The sequence below is a fragment of the Cyprinus carpio genome, chromosome B10, assembly GCF_018340385.1.
Source record: "Cyprinus carpio isolate SPL01 chromosome B10, ASM1834038v1, whole genome shotgun sequence".
NCBI classification, from domain to species: domain Eukaryota; kingdom Metazoa; phylum Chordata; class Actinopteri; order Cypriniformes; family Cyprinidae; genus Cyprinus; species Cyprinus carpio.
In genome coordinates, this window is record NC_056606.1 from 14,855,412 (window position 1) to 14,879,086 (window position 23,675).

At 36.0% G+C, this 23,675-nt stretch overlaps 1 protein-coding gene across 9 annotated transcripts in view; it reads left to right on the forward strand.

Annotated features, from left to right (window-relative positions):
* ntm (neurotrimin) overlaps positions 1-23,675 on the forward strand; it is a 278,381-nt gene that overhangs the window by 228,649 nt on the left and 26,057 nt on the right. For all 9 annotated transcript variants that reach the window (XM_042732777.1, XM_042732783.1, XM_042732782.1 and 6 more), the window contains one exon: positions 11,858-12,090. In XM_042732777.1, coding sequence (XP_042588711.1) covers positions 11,858-12,090 — 233 coding nt within the window. The remainder of the gene's footprint in view (positions 1-11,857; positions 12,091-23,675) is intronic.

Here is a 23,675-nt window from a genome sequence, read left to right on the forward strand (position 1 = left end):
ATGTACTATAATGATATCATTGAAATATGCTAATAAAGTTCTAGTCATCTTCACTAGCAGTGTATAAGTCACTACCTGTTTAAATAAACATTTAAACACTGCTCATCATCCCAGCGTGACTTGGTTGGTTTGGATTTGCATTCCAAGGGCTTCCTCCAAGCACTTCTTCTCTGATTAAAACATCTGGCCGCTGTGTAGCTCTACCTGCACATCTGTTGAGAGCGAGAGCTCTGCACGAATCTTCTTCATCACAGAGGCAGCTGACAATCACTCTGACAGGAAGAGAGAGAGATGGAGGGAATGATTTATTAAAGCTGGAGAAGTAGCCCGCAGACCACGTCCAGACCGTCTGTATCATTCCAGACCATGTTTCCACCCTCACAAAGAGCTGTCCATTTCAGTGTTACCGCTGCACCGCAGAACATTCCTTGAGAAAAAAAAAAGACAACGTTAACAGTGAGATTACCTGCCTCCACCTGCCGCCAAAAAGTCAGCAAGCACTTCCTTTTCTTCCAGCTCAGCATTATGTTTTTTTTTTTTTTTTTTTTTTACATGATAAGGTGATCCCAGATACATAAGATACAGGTTTGGCTGTTGTTTAGCAGTAAATCACCAAGGACCCCAGCTGATGATAATTAAGGTTATTAGACATAAATATGTATGTGAGCCTCAGGGACTCGTTCTGGGGTGATGGCAGGTGTCGATGCTACTGCGATTGTGGCGTTTAAAAATATTTCCTTTTAAAATATCTCCCTTCTGACATTTGTCTTTGCGCTCTCTGGAGTCGGAGCCCATGGAGACGGCAAAGACAGACCAGGCACATTTGTGCAGTCATGCAGCTCATTTTCCACCTCTGTATTCTCTGCGGTGTGCATTAAATGGGGAATCTTGCACAACAAAGTTTCGTCCTTTAATATGAGACAAAATCACCTTTTAAATGTCATAATGCTTAGTGTACACATTAAGCAATGAAATGTTTAGTTGCATTACCCTTTTAAAGTTGTAAAAAATGTATTATGGCTTTGAATAAATTTGAATGAATGTGATATGGACGATTGTTAGTGTCATGTCACTGCTGTTAGAAAGCTGTCAGTGCTTTTTATGAAAAGCTAGTAGAACAGGAAGATTCCTGCTCTGTCTAATTTCAAACTAAACCCTGTCTAGTAGGGTTGGGAAATGAGAAGCAGTTCTTATTCTGAACTGGTTCCATTAAAATAATAATGATAATTGGAACCCAATGATTTTTATGACATTTGGTTCCGCAAAATTTTAAACAAAACCTTTGGATTCTTGTTGCGGTTATGCAGAATGGCATAAAATATGCATAAAATATGGAGTGTGAAATATATGATATATCGAATACCTCAGAGCCATATTAAACTTTGGCCTTGACATGATTTCTTTTTTTTTTCTTTTTTTTTCTTTTCTTTCCTTTTCTTTTCTTTTCTTTTCTTTTCTTTTTGCATGACAAAGAACAAGCAACTTTTGCTTTAATGATGAAACCTTAATGAGAAAAGTTATTTTGGAATTTCTTGGAGTGATTCGCTTAATGCAACGGTTCTCAATTCCAGTCCTCGCGCCCCCCAGCTCTGCATATTTTGCATGTCTCTCTGTTAACACACCTGATTCAGATAATCAGCTCGTTAGAAGTGAGCTCCGTGCATGAATTGTGTTCCCACTGAACCACCTACAGTGTTCATTGGTCCCTACTGCCTGAGCAGGGGAAATCTGTTAAAGTTTACTTCACTTCGGAACATTCATTTACAGATTTGCACTGCACAACATCTTCAAACACGGGCAAGTGTGACATCATATACCTCTGTAAATAAATACAATTTAAATTCACGTCTCGCACACTTCAGTGCACTTTGAATGGAACATACACATTCGCTTCGAACTGGAATCATGGCGGAATATCCTGTGATGTCCACTTTGCAGGGCACTTAAATTTGAATAGAACAAACGTCTGAAGCCATAAGAGAAACATACAAAATGTGCAGAGCAGGGGGGCGCGAGGACTGGAATTGAGAACCGCTGGCTTAATGAAAATTTAAATTTATATATCTTTTAGTATTTTTATGTAAAATGATTTATTGTTGTATAAATTAACATATATAATAAATTATAACAATATAAAAATTCATCAAAATATTTGTATTAAATATTGTGTATATTTTAAATTATTATATAAATTAAATATATATTTTTTATTTTAGTAATTTTTATTTTATTTATTTATTTATTTATTTTTTGGTGCATGGCAAAGAACAAGCAACTTTTTTACTTAAATGATGAAACTGTAATTAGAAAACTTATTTTGGAATTTCTTGGAGTGGTTCGCTTAATGCTAATTTAAATGTGTATATCTTTTAGTATTTTTATGTAATATTTATTGTTGTGTAAATTCACATATATAATGATAATAATATGTAGCAATTCCTCAAAATATTTGTATTACATGTTGTGTATGTTTTAATTTGTACATAAATTAAATGATAAATTTAAATTACATTTTAAATTACATTTTTATAATTTATATGTAATACATTTTATAGATTTATTATACAGATTTCATCGCATACAATAAATTGTTTTGTTTTGTTAATTCCCTGCTTCAAATGGTTGTATAGTAATCAGTGTGTTAAAATATGACTTCTAATGAAGTGTCAAATGGAAATTAGTAAAATGTGTGGGGTTTCTGATATGAGCTTCATGGATAAATCCATTTCGGAGCTAATAAGGAGTAAATAGTGTAGGTGGTTATGTAATGTTCATGCATAACATACAATTCATACTGAACTTCTCCCCTTCACTCCTCGTCCGTCTTTCCATGAGGAATTAATGGCTGTTTATGAAGTGTTTGTTTTTCTTCTCTGTATTGGACAATGTGAATGATGATTCATATGGCTGACCTTTGCTCCATCTGCCTTGTCCTAGATTCAACACAAAAGCTAATTGTCATTTCTAAAAATGAGATGAATGTCATGATTTGTGGAGAGTACTGTATATACACTTTTCTCAGTACACTGAACCTTGAGAATGAATTGGTTTATTATAAACAATATACAAGGTGAATCCAGTAGGTCTTGGTTAGGTCAAACTAAATGGGAGAGTTTTGATGAAAGTGGCTGGAGTGTTTATCTGTGTATATAACTTGTGTGGATCATTACTGAACCCTGGCCATATGGGATTTTGAGAGTGAAAAGAAGAATGTATAAAAATCTTTATAAATGTTTATAATATCTGTTAATAAAGGTTAAAATTAGGCTTTTGTTATTGAAGCACTAACATCTTCCGCCTTTGCAGGTTACAGTATGTGATTTCTGCTCCATTTTTTTCTATGCTGGAAACTGAAAAAAGGACTAGTTGTTCAGGGTGCTTTTATTCCATGGCCTTATACCCTTTTAGTTGAGATAGTTAACCTTTCTCAGAGTGACTCAGATAATCGTCCTACCAATGGTTTGGTCAGACCTCCCCGTGCAGCCAATTAAACCGTGTCACACTGGAAATGTGCGGGAAGGAGGTATGGTAAATGAAGATCGATGAAGAGGAAGCTGTGGCTGTTATTTATAGGCCTTACGCGGCGGTTAGGCCTGACCTGCAGTTTACCCTATGATCTGTTGTTCCTGACCAGTGGCAGAACTGTGGAGAATTACACTGTTTTAGGTTTGAGTGCTCTACATTACAGTGTATGTAGGGTGGGCTTTGTTTGGTGTGGGATTGTAAGATACTTTTTTACAATTTTAAACTGCCCACTGTTCTTAAGAAAAATCCTTCAGGTCTCACAAATTCTTTGGTTTTGCAACATCTTTTGTGTACCTGAAACCTTTCCAACAATCACTGAGATTCATCTTTTCACACTGAGGACAACTGAGGTACTCATACACAACTATTACAAAAAAGTTTCAAATGCTCACTGATGCTCCAGAAGGAAAAACAATGCATTGAGAGCCAGGGGTGTAAACCTTTGAACAGAATAAAGATTCTTATTGTGGGACCTGAAGGATTTTTTTTTGCTAAAGAACATCGGGCAGTTTAACTTTTTTAGCTGTTTAGGACAAACAAGTAAATCATGAACAACTATCAAAAAATAAAAAATAAAAAACAACCAGCTGTGAATCAACCAGGAAGCAACACTTTATTAAGAATCAATGCATAAAGTAGCAGTTATAAAAGTGGAAATTTCACAAACATTTTGAATGAAGAGACTTATGATATAGATGTTCATTTTAAAACACATACATAAATAATGAAAATGAAAGTAAAAGGTACATTACCTGAAACGCTTATAAAATGAAGTCTCTGTAAGGCGAGAAATGAGCTGAATGTTAATTGTCAGCTTTTCCCTAATGACTAGCCTGGTTCACCAGAGCGAGGCTGGTACTGAGAGAGAGAGCATGTGAATCCAGCGCTCCGTCACCCTCTCAAGCCCAGACTCAATGACTTTGAAATTCTAATGGGTATTATTTGCAAAGGGCACCTTCATTTGCGTGACACCACTCCAAAAGACAAGGTGATTTTCAGCTAAGCCATAATCCTCCTGCGCCGTGCGCCACAGAGGTTCGTCGACTTCAGATCAGTGTGAACACACAGCGGACCGGTCACACTTCATTTTTACCAAAGCAAATCCAAACGATTATTTAATTGTATATTAATTGCGCAGTTGTAGTTTCGCTTGTTTCTAATTTTGGTTGCGCCGTGGATTGTAACAAGGTGACTGTCATGCTTTTTGAAGATGCAATTAGGGCACAATTGCTAGTTTGTGTGGTATGAACATGTGTTGCTGGAGGACTGGAGCCATCTTGTTCTTGTGCTACATCCATGAAACATTAATGACATGCTAATCAATAATATCCAAGAATCTACGTGAGCAGAGCCAGCCTATTGTTTACCATGTTTTTTGACCAGTATGTTACTAATTCAACCTCATCTGCAACTATTTACGGATGTCTGGGTGGATCTGAGTAATGGCGGGGCCAGAAGGATGCCTCGGGTGGTTTGGCCTTGTGTTAGACAGACCAGCAGAGAGGTAATTTGCTCCGCTCAGCTTGGTTCAACCTGACTGCCATCACTGCAATCTGGGTAACATGAGTGTACGATCTTATAGAGAGACACAGAAAATCATATCAAATAGTGTAGCCTCTCATATTGCTTTCATCACATTGTGAGTGAGAATGAGAGACAGTGATGGACAAAAGCCTAGACAACAAGATAGAAATTTTGTGTGTGTTTGCACAGCAAATGGTCACAGCAAGAAGAAACAGTAGTGAGTCCTGACAATGTCAATTTTTTTTTTTATTTTTATTTTTTACCCATTTCAGAGAGATAGGAGAGGGCTCCAGTTCCCTTAACAGTTGTTCCAATATCTATTTCAAAGCCCAGAGAGAGCAGAAGTACACAGATAGCGTGCATCTTCCTGTGCCTTCTGAGACGTGCTGGATTTTAAAACTGGGACTCGTACCTGGATGAATACTTTACACGGAACACTTCTATTATATGTGCCACATATTACCATTTTATTATTTGAACTGGAACAGGACTCTGGCTCATTATCCAACAGCTACTGAATTCCAGACGGTTGAAAGGTTAATGATAAACTTTAAAGCAGAGAAAGTATATTTCTATATATATTGTACTTCTATATATTTTGGATTAAAAAACTCCCTCTATTTGTGTGTGTGTTTGTGTGAGCGTCTTTTATTTTTTCATTGCAATATATTATCATTCATTACACTGTCAATGTGTGGTAAGTATATCAATTGTAGAGCCTGATCTTGTGACAAAAACGTACCTGTGAGAACTTTTTTGCAAGATGCGGAATATGTAGTGCCATGTACACTTCTTGTATGTGTCACAGCAGTTCTAACTTGAAATTTCCTTTGAGTGGGGCTATAACTCTTAATTACCCGTGACATTTTAAAATAATATACCATCTGCACTACACCTAAACCTACCCGATTGTATGAACAAAAGCAAATGTGACTTAAAAACACAATCGCAAGCATGCCATTTTTGCTTGTTTTCAATTTGTCATCTTTCAGCTCTTTCATCAAGAGTTATGATTTTGACGGGATTCATACCCAAAGATTCCACATCCTAAGTCCAATCCTGTACCGGCTAAGCTAACTTGTTACGTCTGGAAAGTGAAACATATGGAGCTGTAATCATAACTGTGTACGAAAACGATTAAAAGTGCTCACTGTTTTACCACCTCTAGTGTTCATTTCTATTGGAAGCTGCAGTGATATGTACTTACTGGTACATATTTCGCTTTTTGCGAAAATGTTCCCACAGGTTTGTTTTCATGGTATGTTTTCGTCATGAGATCAAGTTGTAATTGCATGGTTAATTTATATTTAATTTCATATATACTGTTTATAATAAAATTGATTCTATATTTCAATGACAAATATAAGAATTAATTAATTTATTTTTTTTATTTAATGTTTTTCCTTACATTCTCAGAAAAATAAAGTACAAAAGCTGGCAGTGTAATATTGTTACAACCGAACATCAATCAGTTTGATTTCAAAAGATAAAAATTCCAAAAGGAAAATTTAGCTTTTTATATACAGTATAAAATCCCTTTCAAACCCTATCATTTAAGCATTGCGGTGAACTGAAATCTCTTATATTTAGCTAAACTTTAAATTAAAGTGACTTTATTTTAGTCAGTGGATGTAATACTGTACATACTTTTGATATTTTGAAAGCATTTATCCAGTGGGAAAGCAAGACTTTGCTAAGTGGCCTGTAAAGTTTGTTCACCTCATGATCCAGCCAAGAGGCTGAGAGATCTCCATAGTAACGCAAACCCTCACCATGTGATGTCGAGTTTTGTGGTTAAAGGGAGCAGACTAATGCCTTGTGGCACAAATCAGCCCATGAACCGAAGTGCTGTTACAGCTATGAGTTCAACCTAACAAAGTACTCATAATTCTGAACCTTTTGTTCCTTCAAACCTTCAAATTTTCTTCATCATTATATATCAGAGCTGTGAAGTTGTTAATTTCAGCGCATTTAAAATCTCCTGATGAAATAATTGATTAGCACTTTGTGCACTTGAAGACTTCAAAATGAATGAAAATAACTCAATCACCGTCAATATGCACTTGGGGAAGTGAAGCACTTACAATCAGAAACTGAAGCGAGAGAGAAACGCTCGGGAGCTAAATTTGTACACCGTACATCCAGCGTTGTACTTTGAAACATAAAAACAATGAATTTGTTCCATCCATCTGTGTTGAAAGTTTACGCAACACCCTGCCTTACATACAACGACTCCGTAACAGTATGTGCGTTTGGGATAAAAATCAATACATCCTTACCGTCCAGGTAGCAGCAATGTTTTGTCTTGGCTGTACACTAACTCCCTGACAGTAATGTTATTTGGAGGTAATCCAGTGTCCAGCTTTTTTTTTCTCTCTATGGACCTTCGATGCCAAATCAATCCCTCTCTCCAAAGTAAATTAATAATGAATGCCCTCTCTTGTTCATGTCATGAGCTAGCCAGAGGGGGCTGTGGAAAGATTTATTTTCAAAACCACACTTGGTCTGATACCCGATATATTTTTGTCCTCCACAAGTACAGTGGGATATGCTTGATGCACTGCTAGCTGAAATAGAGTTGGATCCGTGACTCCAATACAATGAGAATGAATAACTGAAGTAATTCTAAACGAACTAAAAAAATCCAGCGACAAAGTGATGACATTGCAGTAAAAGTGAACTCCTCATAATCCGTACTACAATGACAATAGTTGAACATCCCATAATGATGATGCAAAAAAACATAACGCATATTTTCACAAAGCGCATGAATTTCAGTGTCAGGACAAAAATGAACGAGGGCCGTGCTTGTTTATTCTGCATTCTTAATTTTCCCCGCCCTTGGATGCTTTTCATTGCACTGAAAGGGCAGACACTTTATTTGGATTAAACTGGTTTGCTGTCTGCTCTTCTCTGATAAGGGAATATACTGTAAGGCGGAGTTATTTATTAATTTATGTATTTGTTGCATTGTGCTGATTCAGTGTGGCGCTATGAACATGCAGCTCAGACATGCTCTAGTGGCCGGAGATGCTGCGCTACAGGTTTCCAGAAGGTTCTGACTGCTCAAGGTTAAGACTGATTGAATTGGATTCAGCCTCAGTGTCTTACCAAGAGGCTGTTATTATAATGCACATCATTTTATGGTCATGCTGTAAATAATAATTTAATGCCATAGCTGAACCAATAACGTGCAGTCGGCACAGTGCACATCGACTTTAAAGGGCTAGATCACCCAAAAATGAAAAGGATTGATGAAAAATTAATTTAATTTAATATTTGCTGAAAATTTACTAACCCTCAGGTGTAGATGAGTTTGTTTCTTCATCTGAGAAATTTATTACATCACATTCATGCACTGAATGGGTGCCATCAGAATGATAGTCCAAACAGCTGATAAAAACATTTTGTGAAGTGAACAGCTATGTGCCTGTAAGAAACCAATCCATCATTAAGGTGTTTTAACTTTAAATAAGTTGCTTTTGGCCAAAGTCCATAATACAATTTAAAAGTCCATCCCCTATTGTCCTCTCACATCAAAATCCACCAACATGTTTGTTTTGGACTGTTTTTGGTTGTGAACAGTTCTTGATCTGTGTAGATTTCTCTCTTGTTTCAGATGAGGCGATTTTTTTTTTCATTGGATGAAGCAATATTATGGATGAGGACTTGTATTTTGGTCTGATGCAATGGTTTGAAGTTTGAAGTGAACAAAGAAAGTCTTCCTGGCTTTAGTGTGAGTAAATATTACAGACAAATATTTCATCTTTGGGTGAACAGTTCCTTCATATACACAGTCTTGCACATGTGCAGTCATCTGTGCATACATGCAACCACACCAGCCGTGTGCAGCGAAAGGCTATTTGAATAGCAATGCTCTTGTTTCCTGTATTATTTACCATATCACCCATGTCTACATGACGAATGTGCGAGAGCTTTGCTCCTTGATCCCATAAACTGTGTTTCATCAGGGGTTTTGTTCAATTACAGGTGCAACAGCTGCCTTTGCTTTGCATTTTTTTTCTATTATTCCAGCCAACTTTAAATGCCCTTGAGTGTGCTTTGTTTACCCTGTTTCACAACCTTGTGTTTTATAAGCCAGCTGATGTGTCTCATTCTGCTATTATGGTTGGCTCTGCCTTGCTTTTATTATATTCACCTAGGGATACTTTTATTGAAGCAGGGCTTTAAAACTTACAGCGGATTCCCAAATATGATTATTCTTTAAAAATAAAGGCAGCTCAGTATGTTCCATTATAATGACCAAGACCAATTTATACAGTAAAAAAAAAAAGTTAGGGAATTTATTCACACTTCATCTGAAATATATTTTTGTTAAATTTTATTTTTTATTATAATCTAAATTAGCAATATTACACTCATAGCTGTGTAATATCACTCATATATTAATCGCGATTAATCCCACCATTAAACATTTAAGTTTTAAAATATACTTTTATATTGCAATAATTTCACATTATGGCATCTTTTTGTGCTTGTAAAGACATTTTGCATCTAAATAAACAAAATTATTGTCAAGAAAAAAAAAGAGACTGAAGCAGCAGTTGTTAGTGGGTTGGACAACCCTAGCTCCGCCCCTGCATTAATTGACCATTCGTAAAGACCCGCCCTCCTTAGTTACTGTTGCTGTCCCCGACAAACAATGCCACTCTCACACTACACTATCATGTTCCACGCAGTGAAAAATGCATCACGGAACAAAGTGAAAACTGACAACGTGCCGACAGACAAGACAGAGCAGGTTACTTCTGATTTGAAACAAGGTCTCAGGACTCTCAGCTTTCAAATTTTGACATTTTTAAAGAAAGACAAACAATAAATACCATTTTGTTGGTCTTTAATGCGTCGTGACAGACCACTATATTGCCTCAGTTCAAACCAATCGTCTTTTCATATTTATGTAAAGCACAAAATAAACACGAATAAACATCAGAAAGTATTTTATTTCAACTGTGGAACACACAATTGTTCAAGTTAAAGTCCACTCTCATGTCTGATTTGTGGTTAAGGCTAGAAAGGATACAGCTGTGGCTACTGGGCATGCACATTTACATATTTTCCGAGCCAACAATATAACGTTTTAATATAGATTTCTATGGAGACCGTCCATAGCTGTCGGACAAGATTGCAGATAGCAACAGCAACACATAATATCTGTGTTCTGATTGGTCAGAACCCACCTGTCAATCAAGCTCCCTGGGAAAGGTCAATTGCTTTAAATATTTTTAACGTGTTAAACTGAAAAAAATAATTGCCTTCATTAACACGTTAATTTTGACATCACTAAAATAGATAGATAGATAGATAGATAGATAGATAGATAGATAGATAGATAGATAGATAGATATCACACATTATCTGTATAAAATACTTTTATCTGTAGAATAAAATATATTTTTAATTTTATTTATCTAAAAAATTATTTTGATTATCTTACATTCTGCAATTTTTTAGTGCCACAGAAATCACACATTACCACTTTATAGCGAAGTGCAAGGAGAAGATAGATTGAAGAGGGGCGACTTTAATATTTCTGCGTAGGATGCCCTGCAGTGTATTATGAACCCGTCCACTGGGAAAAGTCTTGATCTTTCCACTGATCTCCAGTGTTCTCATTTAGTCTATTATAAGACGAGGTGGAGGCCAGTGCTGCAGTTTCCACTCTCATGAAAACGAACGCCTTTGCTTGTACCCAGTACTTCTGCCCACCTGCCGAGAGTGAAAAAAGACACAAAGAAGTGCATTTACCTCATCTGTCCCTGGTGCTTTGGATGTTGCCCTCCAGAAGCTCAAGTAGTTCAGCACTGCGCCTCTCACAGAATTGACTAAAAAGAGCTTGTAAGCATTATGACCATAATGGACTTTAATGAGCATCGAACGCCTATTATTCGAATGTGCGCCAAAGATTTTTGGGCTGTGATGCTATCAGAGATAAAACAAAGATTGCATGAAAATTGTCCGTGCGTTTTATTGAATGGTTAATCAGGCAAATAATCAATTAAGCGCTTGATTGCTTTTGATTTTAATAGCCCTACAGTATATGAAGAGGGCCTATTTTGGCCTCTGCTGCTAACTGTTAGGCATAGCTGTAATTAGACGCAGCATGTCCTCATTTAAGGAAGGTCTGTAAGTAATTAGCATCTAATTCCATTGTATCCGTAATAAGGAGAGATGGCATTGTCTAAGTCGAAATCACTAAAAAGCTGTTTCCCCCTAGCCAGTTTAGCTTTAAATATTATCCGGGGTCACTGAATTTAATAAACCCAATCTTCAGGAGGGTTTGGGGGTTTGATCGATGTCTTACCGTGTTGTTCTTCCTTGCTTAATATCTAGGGAATACATCCGTGCTTGCTTCCGAAACAGATGCAGTCTTCCGACGTAAGGTGTTTTTCTTCCTTGCTTAATATCTAGGGAATACATCCGTGTTTTCTTCAGAAAAAGATTTATTGTTATTATTATCATTATTATTATTATTATTATTTATTATTATTGGGGAACTATTTGAATGAATGTTAATGTTACAATATTTGAATAGTGATATTATTATGTTTGAAACCAGTACCGGGGGAACTATTTGAATGAATGTTAATGAATATTTGAATCTATCAGTACCGGGGGAACTATTTGAATGAATGTTAATGAATATTCCGGTAACAATCCGCGAAGCAAACAGTAAATAATAGGGGTCTCGCTGCGTTTGTTTTCTGTTGTGTGGACGTTTGTTCAAAGCGCACATGCTAATGCTAAAGGTTGAGTATTCTCTTTGGTTCTCTCTCTTCTCTTGTAGTTGCTCACAAGGGGACTTTGTGACACACACAGCGTGGCTCAACAGATCAAGTATACTGTACGCCGGAGAGGATAAGTGGTCCGTGGACCCCCGGGTGAGTTTGGTTACTCTGAACCAGGATGAGTTCACCATCAAAATTGAGGATGTGGACTTGACAGACGAGGGCCAATACATCTGCGCGGTGCAGACTAGCAGCAGACCCCGAACCACATCCGTGCACATCATCGTTCAAGGTGAGTTTGGAGTTTTCTAATGTGTCATGGTGTAGAGCGCTATGGGCAAAAGCTTTCATGCACTGTTGATTTATTTTTTAAAAGAGTACTTCATCCAAAAATGGAATGTACTCTTATCATTTACTTATTCTCATGTCATTATGTGTGGCTTTCTCTCTTCTTTTTTATAAATAAAAAATATTGCAGAATATCCAGAGTGCTCTTTTCTGTAATGGGGATTGGAGCTGTGAAGCTCTAAAATGACAAACAGGACCATAAAAAGGCACACAAAAGCAGTCCATATGACTTCTGTGCTGTATTTCTAGTCTTCTAAAATCAGACAAACCGTTGTTAGAAATCGTCAAACTTGATGCAATGCATCCTGATTTATGAATTGAACTTAGTAGTGAGATTTTGAGCGATTAACAATTTACCTTTTGGTCTTTATTTCACATAAAGCTATTGTTTGACTTAAAATAAAATGCAATATCATGCCTAAGTTGTGCCGACCACTTTATGGTGCTTTTTTGTCATTTTTGGAGTTTGATAGTCCCGTTTCCCATTATAAGAAGTAAAGATGAGGTCATATTAGTGAATTTTTCCAAGCAAAGAGATCAGCTGTCAGTAGTGGCGCAATGTATAAAGCACTGCTCACATGGAAGTCACTTTAAAACGAAGCATTCTGTTTGTTATCATGTCAAGTCAAGTCAACTCACCTTTATTTATATAGCGCTTTAAACAAAACAGATTGTGTCAAAGCAACTGAACAACATTAATTAGGAAAACAGTGTGTCGTGTGTAATGCAAAATGACAGTTAAAGGCAGTATATCATTGAATTCAGTGATGTCATCATGCAGCTCAGTGTAGTTTAAATAGTATATGTGCAATCATTTGCAATCAAGTCAACGATATTGCTGTAAATGAAGTGTCCCCAACTAAGCAAGCTAGAGGCGACAACGGCAAGGAACCAAAACTCCATCGGTGACAGAATGGAGAAAAAACTTTGGGAGAAACCAGGCTCAGTTGGGGGGGCAGTTCTCCTCTAGCCAGACGAAACCAGCAGTTCAATTCCAGGCTGCAGCAAAGTCAGATTGTGCAGAGGACTCAACTGGTTCCCGTGGTCTTGTCCCGGTGGTCGTCTGAGGTCTTTCCAGGTCTTTACAGGGGATCTGTATCTGGGGCTCCTCTAGTTGTCCTGGTCTCCGCTGACATTCAGGGCTGTAGAGGTCCTTTCTAGGTGCTGATCCACCATCTGGGCTGCATATGTATTGGATCCGGGTGACTGCAGTGACCATCTGACCTGGATACAGACTTGATCTGGTGGCTACGGTGACCTCGGAATAAGAGAAAAACAGACTAATATTAGCGTAAATGCCATTCTTCTAACGATGTAGCAAGTACATTGGGTGTTATGGGAAGTATTCCCTGTTCCAGTTTACCTAATTAATGCAGCCTAAAAATCCTTTAACGGATTTGGATATTAGAATATCATAGATACCATGTTAGCTACTTAAACCCATTACAAAATTTGTGTGTGGAAAAAGTTTCCTAATTTATGCCGAAATTCCCTGCGTGAATTCCCGTTGCAAAAAAAATAATAATAATTGCCTGCAGTCACTGCACATTAACACTGTATATTCTACAGTATTTCTTTTGTATTTCCTGTAAAACAAAAAGTCTTGACAAGTTGAGGGTGAGTAAATAATGACAGAATTTTTATTTTTAGGTGAATTATCCCTTTAGTAGCTTGTGCATGTTTGTGTGCACATGCTGGATGTGCAGTCTGGGTGTTTGTACAGGTATAATAGCATTTTTAGAGAGGCCATTTTTCAGTATCGGTTAGAAACACCTTGAACTCCAGTTACGATATTGGGTATTTTAATGAAGTGGATAATTATGTAATTAATGCTGATTGTGTAAAACCTTGGGGGTGCATTTTTTGCTCCTGATTTGTGAGTCCGGAGTTAATATGATTGATGGCAGTGTCATTCCTGTTCAGTGATGCAGTAAGTCATAACAGTGCCGACCGGAGGTACTGTACACTGACTAGAGATTTAGAGCACAGCATCTCGCCTCTGCAGAATTACAACTTTCAGTGCAAAACTCATTCAGTAATATTGTGTGAGTTTGTAATAATCTTATTTGGTAGTTAATTGTTAATTCAAGCTCTACTTCATTGAATGATTAATGATTGCAGAAGGGAACTGGGGAAAAAGTTATTCTAAATTGTGCTGGTATGAGCATTTAGGTTGGCCGAGATTTTCACAAAAGGGGTCCTGGATCAGCATCCTTCAACATGGTTTTTGGGGTAGGCTGGTATTTAAGGTCAGAACACCCAATCAGGATCCATGGAGATGAATGGAATGGGAATGCTGGGTAACTTTCTCCTGTTATAAAAGTGTATAATATGGTGTAATATGATCTTGGCTTATTCACTATATCAATATATTATTTTTGTCAGATCTTAGAGAATGTTTTTTAATGGGCCAACAAAAAAATGTTGCAATTAGAAAACGCATAGTGGATCCTAACCAATGTGATCAAAAAAAAAATAAAAATTGTTGAAGTGAATGTTCTTTCTTTCTACATGACATAACAAGCCTTTGACTGTGTACCCTATTATGTTGTAATTATGAATATTTTTTATTAAACTTTTTTGGCATAAAATTAGTCTTAATATGAAACAAAATTATTATTATATTTTATTTAAGTTACGCCTACTTTTTTGGCAAAACCTAAAAACTTGATTATTTTTCCTTTTTATTTGTTTGTTTGCAAAGTTTGCCTGTTATTGTTAGAATAACAATTTCCTTTATTGATAAACTGAGGAAATGCATTACTTCCATTCCATTGTGCTCCAGAATTTGCATATAGCAACATATTGTTTTGTTTACTGTAAAATGATTTTAAACAAAACCGATCTGTGAATAAAATCATCTATTTACCTTACATGTTCTGCATACTATTGATTATAGGTTTCTTCTAACTACAAAAATGCAAAGTGTTGTATTTTTTGTTCTGAAGGGCAAAAAAGTGAAGAAAAACCATAGAAGTACCATAGACCAATGAGAGGGAAATAACTCTGAATTGGTTCAGGGAGGTCTACTTATTAACTTGTAGTTAATGGTTCAGACCTGGATTTGTGTTAGTTTATATGCCACGGTTGAATCTTTGTTTGTCGCAATTAGCCTCACTGACACATGGTTCTGAAAGAGTCTTTGATCCATAAAGGAAGAACTGCACGTTGGGTTAGATGAGTTTATACTTGCGTCAGTGGAGAAGACTGCTCAAGACATCATCAATTAAACCCAACTTGAGATCAAAGAATGTGCAGAATTTGGGGAAAAGCTGCATGAAATATCTAACTCACATCTCTGAAAATTGTAGACTATTAGTGGTGTTTGCTGAGGCAAGCATCACTGTTGCTCGGTGAATATAGTATTTGAACACATGTATTGCTGTGACCTCATTCTGCATTGCTTTTTGTTTTACATGAATTATAGCTCAAATCATTTGGGTTTCTGAGGAAACGTGTTATTACTTTTCTAAGTTGTGTGAAAATGCCATAGACTTGATTGAAGGACGCTGATGAGTCATATGCACAGAAGCAGGGTTGAGCATCATTTTAAACTGAACTAAGAATGTCTTAAAGGTGCAGTAAGCTATTTCTGAGAAATGCTGTTGAAAGGGGATCAGACTGAGCACCAAAACATTATTGTAGCCATCAACAGTAATGGACGTGTCCTCCAATGGGGGAGGTGCCTGTGTTGCATGACGTTCGTGAATTTGGTGGCAGACCTATCAAGATCGAGGTATTATACTTCTGCCTGGTTTCATTGTTTATATGTGGGCTGTAGTACTTAACGTTTACTGGCACAAAATGCACATTAATGCATGTTTTTAATGATGCAGAAATGTACAATTTGGACATATTACAACATTTAAAGTTAGTTATTTTTGTTTTCTTTGTGCACAAAAATATTCTCGTAGCTTTGTAAAATTACAGTTGAACCACTGATGTCACATGGACTATTTTACCGATGTCCTTGCTCCGTTTCTGGGACTGGGAACATTTCAGTTATGTTGCTGTCTATGGAGGGTCAGAGAGCTCTCGGATTCATCAAAAAAAATCTTAATTTGTGTTCTGAAGATGTCTTACGGGTTTGGAACAACATGAGGGTGAGTAATTAATGACAAAATTTTCATTTTTGGGTGATTTTATCACCTCACTAGAAATACAGCATGTTGCAATCTGTGAGACTGCAGGCGAGAGCCAATGACCATACATTTTTTGTGCCGTAAATCTGTTGTAGAGCTTCTTGAAGCGACAATTTTTGAATTTGTAACGAGCGCATCAAGGTTGAGTTTGGTTCTGTTCCTCGCAGGATTACAGCGCACAAATAAAATGGCTCCTTTTGTAATTATGTTGCATTTTTGGTGTATTTTATGGTTCTATTGTCAGTCACAGCATGTCAGAGAAAATGCCTTTTGTGTCCCAAGGCAAACAAAGTAAATATTACATGATAAGTAATGGTTAAACGATTGCTGAAATGTTATCCAGTTAAGGGTTTAAAGTGTGGTCTTGTTTAACATTATGTAATTTGGCAGCTAAAATCACACAGAGCAAAATGTTATTTTGTATTAAATAAATAAGTAAGCTTCATTTAATAATGCAATTGAAAACAATACCATTGATATTACAACTGAATGTAATAAAAAAATGAATGCAGCGATTTCAGTATTCGTAAGTTTTATGTGTCATCAATACGTAAGTATTGTATGTTAAGATGTTGGAAATACATCAGTATTTTATGTTAAAATGCTGTAAATATGTCAGTATTCTACGTTTCGTGCCTGTGAAAACATAAGTAAATGTTAGTTTTATAGAACCACATATTAGGTAAAATACTTACAAATTCTCATGAGATCACATTGGATCCGTTTAGGGAGGAGCATGTTTGTTTTGGTGATTTAAAATATCAACAGCGTTTATAGCAGAAATCACTTACTGCATCTTTAAATTTCTGAAATTGAATTGAATTTGAATTGAGGTAGGAAACAGGATGCAGAATTCAAATGTATATCTAAAGAAGTAGAATTAAAAGTAACTGAAATAGTATTTAACTAGAAAAACAAGGTTTGTTAAGATGAAAAAAAAATCTAAAATCTTATGTTTTTGTGAACTGTTATTATTTTTGTACTTTGGGTGTGGAAAAAAATGAAACGTGGCACAGGTGTGAAGCATTTAGCATTTTTAAAAATAAATAGCTACTCTGTTTTTTTTTTTTACTTAATTTTTTTATATAAATATCTTGGCCTTTGTAACGCATCTTAAAAAGCCCACAAAGGAAAGGTTTACCGCTATTCACCGCTAATATGAGGTTTTATTATTATTTTTATTATTACTTACTGTAGATTATGTCGGGCATTTGACTTACAGCAGTTTCCAAGTGTTTCCCATACATTATGTTATTCGTGGCGGCCCGTCACTTTATCAATACTGACTGGCACAAATAGCTAGATTTTCCAAGAGGCTTAGGCCTACTTTGTTGAAACATGAGCACTGCACGTTTCACAATTAAAATGCAGCACGGGTGTTTTGATATGAATATATCTTTGAAAAAAACGACGCCTTCAGAAAGCTTTGATGTCATTTTCATTTCGTCTTTCCTGTAATGCCTGATAAAGTACAGTTTGTGGGCAGAGCTTATTTGATTACTGCCGTTACCGGGGAAACAGCTATATCTCCCACTCCAACAGCACCTCTTGCTGGCAGAGCATTGATTTGCATTTGCAAGTCTGTAGGAAACACTGGAGTCTGTCCACAAACATAAACAAAAAGCAAGCTTCAGAACTGTTTTGAGAAGGTGCTTAAGTTTTGAGCCATGTATTATTACTATGAATTAGGCTACTACTACTACTACTACTAGCTATTAATGTATTTTGAATGCAATTGGCACTTTATTTATTTATTTTTAAATTAGTGTTTATTTGTTATGCATGTTTTTTAAAAGCAATTTTGTGATAACCAATTGTCCTGGTCCGGACCTTTGACACTGATGAAAATTCAGATTTGAACCTTTGAATATATGAACCCCTGTCATAGAGATTGTGGTGTGTACTTTTATGACTTGGACCAATAAACAACCACCTTGAATCACCCTACCAACTGCATAGCAACCCCCTGGCAAACATCTTAACATAATGATGCTGGGTTTTACGTGGATAAGCACCACTCAAATTTCTTTAGAAATGTAAAAATCTACTTTACTTTCATGCAATATTCCATTAAGCACTTTGAGTTAGCAACGAGATGTGTTTTGCTTTAGCAATCCCTATAGCACAATTGGTCAGTTCAAGCCAGAGCATTTAGCAGATCCAAGTCATCTGCGCTGTTTCCTTGGCAACGTAGTTCCGGAAAATACTGCCTTGATTGAGAGAGTGAAGAGATGTTTCGCCACGGAAGTCAGATTCTGCACAATACCTGGACATAACAATGCACCAGCAGAAAAACAACTGTAACCCAGCAGTTACCAGACAGCATAGAGAGTGCTGGATGGAATCATGGGACGCCTGATTGGGGTGCACAGCTGTAACCTCGGCTGGTGGCAAATAGAAAGAGAAAGGGGGAAATTTGTGAAAGCCCTCAAGCTGCTCTCTGTCTTTACAGTGTAAACTGCACATTTGAATAGAGATCCAATTTGCTGCTCCGCGTGCAAAGTCACAGCCACGCACTTGAAATTTATCGCGAGAAATTAGTTGGTAATAGCCTGAATAAGCAGGTATTATGTAAACACTGGGAGTAGTTTTACGAACACCTGCTTGTGACAAACAGTGTCAAACTCAAGCACTGTCACGAATACAAATAAAGAACGGGGTTCGTCTGTTTCAGAGCGAGAGTTTCATCACTAGAGGGCAAATATTTACAGCTGCGCTACTCTGTGCTGAACTTGACTATGAGCTGACTTGTTGAAACAGATATCATCAACTTTAGATTAGCTCATTAAGGATGGAGTAAATGAAGTTCTGCACTGAAAAAATATATATATATAAAAATAACCTTATTCTAGGTTTTATATTTTTCATATATATATATTATTATTATTATTATTATGTTGAAAACAGCTAAATATAATTTTTTAGGTTTCCTTGTTGAATAGTTCAGAAGAACAGCATTTATCTGAAATAGACATATTTTGAACATTATAGATGTCTTTATCCTCACTTTTGATCAACTTAAAGCTAAATAAGAAGAATTAATTTCTGTCATTTCATAATTTAATAATAAATATATAATGATTTAAATATAATGACTCCAAGCTTTTGAATGGTATCGTGTATAATGTTACAAAAGCTTCTTATTTCAGATAATGCTGATCTTTGGATCTTTCTTCATCAAAGAATCCTGAAAAAAATTTACTCAACTGTTTTTAAAAAAATGTTTCTTGAACAGCAAATCAGCATTTTAGAATGATTTCTGAAGGATCATGTGACACTGCAGACTGGAATAATGATGCTAAACATTTAGCTTTACCATCACAATAATAAAATACATTTGAAAATATATTTAAATAGAAAGCAGTTATTTTATTAATTTATATTTTATTTATTTTTTTAAACAGTGCAAAAATATTTTTTAAATACTTTTTAAAATAATAATAAATTTATGAATTGTAAAAGCATTTTCAAAATGGCAATTTTTTTTAAAAATCCCTTTACTCTAGTACTAGCCATTCATCATTTTCACTGGCCGCAATTGACTTGTTGGGAAATTGCTTTAAATATTATTAAAGCTGAAAAAAAAATTCTGCACTAAACAAATGGCCAAGTAGAATAAATGTATTTTGTCTTTAACTTTTCACGACTGTATGTCCTACAGTCAGCCTTTAAATCATTTTTTAAGGTTGGGGTGAGTCAAAAGTATCAATTATAAGATAAGAAAAATCTGAAATTAAGTTGGCAGTTGGTCCAAATTTAGCAAATGTTAAGTCAAGGGAACTTGACATTTTAAGTTGAGTCAAGATTTCAAAATGAGTAAATGAATTCAACTTAACAAAAGCTTTTCAGAAGTTCTTCGAACACGTTTTTTTTTTTTTTTTTTACGTTGTCTACCATGTCCTCCACCAAGTTCCCTTAGGCTGTGACTCTCTAAATAGCGGTGTGCATCTAATGTCTCTGTGCTCTTTCTCCGAACGTGTGAAGGCCTTCGGCATGCCCTGACTACAGTGTCCTTATCCTTAATAACCACAGGCAGTTGGGTGCCTTGGTCACAACATTCAAGCTACAAACACGTTAAGTTATTAAAATCACATGGGGATGCTTGAACATGCCCCTGCCATTTCTGAAGCCTTCAGGGTTTAATGATATTTATGGGTCCTCTAACGAAGTGGAATGTGATAACATTAATAATTACATGTAACTAGGGCCTCCAGACAGGTCAGAGCATTCAAGCTGTTGCTGTTTATTAATGAGCTTCAGGTACCAGAAGCCAAGATCTGCCTCTAATGTAATTTAACTTGGTTTAGGAATGTTGATGTTCAAGTACAAGCTGTATTAATTTATATAATCTCTTCTTCCATTTAAAAAAAAATCCCTGTCCACATGAAAACGCAAACGCATGCTATGATGCACTGTCAAGAGCATGCCAAACCAACAGGTGGCGATATAATCTCAACAGTAAAGCCATGTTGGCCAATCAAAAGCCTGAAAAAGTTTCAAGTAGGCGGAGATCTACACAATAACACTGCAATCAGAGTTTTTGAAAATCCTCACCCTGGCAGGAGTTTTCAAAAATGTTTGGTTTCAGTGACCTGGCGCTGCGTTTACGTGTGGACGAATGGCCAAACCGCATAGAAAAAGCTGTGGTTTTAAAAATAACCGTGTTCGTGTGGACAGGGCCTAAGAATGTTAATTGAATAAATTACAAAAATCTGCAGATTAATTGACCAAATGAATCACATGAATATCAATATTTTATTTAACATTATATAAAGACAATGCATTATTGTGGCAGAGGTGTGAAGCATTTAGAGGCTTTAGAATAAACATTTAAATAAGCATTTATGATCATTCTTAATAAATTCATAATTTGTGTGAAAAGGAATAATATGTATTGGTGTTTTACTGCCTCTAGTGTTCATTTCAGCTGGAAACTGCAGATAATTGTATCTTTTGGAGTTTAGGTAGACGCATGTATTTAATTTTATTTTTTAAATGATCCTATGTTTTAGTCTTTGAAATAAATAATCACTCTAAATGAATATGGTGTGATTGTGAAATCACCATGACAATGAGATTTGACCATACTGTCATCATGTAACTTTCCGGGGATTGAATCATGACGTTGTACCTCAGTGCTTCATTGGGAAGTCCCGTTAAACATCAAATACTGTATATTTTCATCTGTATATTTGATTCTTATTCAGTCTCTCTTCAAACAGTTGTTTCCTCTGCATACCATAACACATTATCATCTGAATGTTATTTAATGAAAACACCTTGATTTCAGTATAAAAATACTAGAAGCGTTCAGCATTCCCTTTTTTTCCGCACAGCCATTAATTTATGTTCTCCAGCACATCGTGTCAGCGTGGGAGGGAACTGTGCTGTGATCATGTTTGCAGAGGCGAACCGTGTTAACACCAAAACTAATTCATGCTAATCAAAATAGCCGTGCTCCAGAGGTCTCGCTCAGAATACCAGGCAAACCGTCATATTTCCCTCCATGCAGTTGTTGATGTATAATAAGGTCAAGGAGAAACAAAGCCAACTTCTCCTAATCTTCATAAAGCTGGTCTGAGCTGCCGCTGCCATCCACATTTATGAGGGGAAGACTGCAGTTGCCTCACGGCTGTTGGCTTTAGTGGCACTCTCAGAATGTCAGACACACTCCCCATAGCATCTTTCTTAGGAAAAATCTGTTGGCCTCAGCATCATGTCATTATAGATCGGTTAGTTTCCTATTTTTTTTGGATAAATTAGTTGCTAACTTAGATCATCCTTGCCAAATGCTGCCAAATGTGAAGTGTGTATTTTTTTCCCATGTTGGAATACTTTCTCCATCCCAGCCTAAAATGCACAGACAGCTGTAAGTAATTTGTTGGATTTAATTTCCTAGAAAAAGCTTCCCGACAACAGCAACTCATTCTATTTCTAGTCATTATTATATTTCACGATAATGATATCAAAATATAGTTTATTTTTCTTGAAATTAAGTTTTTGATATCATTGAAATTTCACAATTCTTGTCACTAATTGTGATATCATATCAAAAACTAATACTAGCCTAACAAACGTAAATAAAAAAAAGTTATCTTACTGAGCTTACTGAAAACAACTAACTAATCAAAAATTAAACAAAAACAAAGTAACTAATTGGGAACAATAGGACAAATAAATATAATAGACACCAAGGTTTCCATGAAGGTCTGTGTAGTCAGAATTGAGAAATACTGAAGAAATTGAATAAAATTATCAAATGTCAAAAAACTCCAAACTGTATGAATTTAAACTGCATAGGGTAAGTTTTTTTTTTTTTTTTTTGTGTGTGTGTGTCTTTTGTTATTTGATTAACATTGAGGACATAGACAACTGCAGGTACAGTATATCAGGCTACTGTCACTTTAAGAACTAATATATAGACACACATCTGATTTGTTTTTAATGTTTCCAGTTTCTTATATGTTTCTGTGTATAAGTGAATGCTCACAAAGATGGGGGTTTTGACATTTTCTGTTTGTTTATCGAGAAACCTGTTTGGAAAAAGTCTTGTTTATATTTTGTATTTATTTTGTACTAATGTTTAGTTTTAGTAGCACAGAAATCACAAATTTCACCTTTAATGAGAAGATAACTTCCTGAATAAATAAACTGTAATGGAAGAAACTGACAAATTACTGATTCTAAAGTAGGAAGTGTGAAAATCACTCTCTTTGTACAGAAACGTGTGAACATATTATTTCCTAAAAAGCCTTAAAGCTGACATTTAAAAGCTTTTTCGTGAGGGACTAAGATGTAGCCCGTCTGCTTTTGTCTTTAATTTGTTTCTGTCAGATGCCTAGAGGACAGGATTATATCCCAAACTGTGATGGAGAGAAAGTTCACGGATCTTGGGATATCCTCCAAGCCAAGCAAAGTGCTGGGAGATGTCAAAAGCTGCTTTTCAGACAGACTATTTTTCTTTTTTTTAAAGGAACAAAAATGCAGCAAATTTGTTGTATAGGACTTGCAGATGAAGCAAATATTAATTCCCTGATTAAAGACTTTGCATGGTAATCAGCGCCTGAAAGAGGTCATCATTTGCATGTCAAATTATCTGACATTTTCACTGGATGCAAACATTGTTCCTGCAGCTGTGTTCCAAATATTAGGACCTTGTATATTCATAATGTAGATGTTTATTTTGGTCACAGAGCATAGCCATTATATCATATTTACATAAGACCAAGTCAAAGTGCTGTTTGTACACAACAGAAACGCAACATGTTATTTCATTTGTATTCACATTCATTGATCGTGTGCGATCAATGAAGAAAAAGAGAGCACAAGTCTGTAAAATATTAATGAATGTACATCAATAGAAATGAGTCATTTCATGAGAACTACC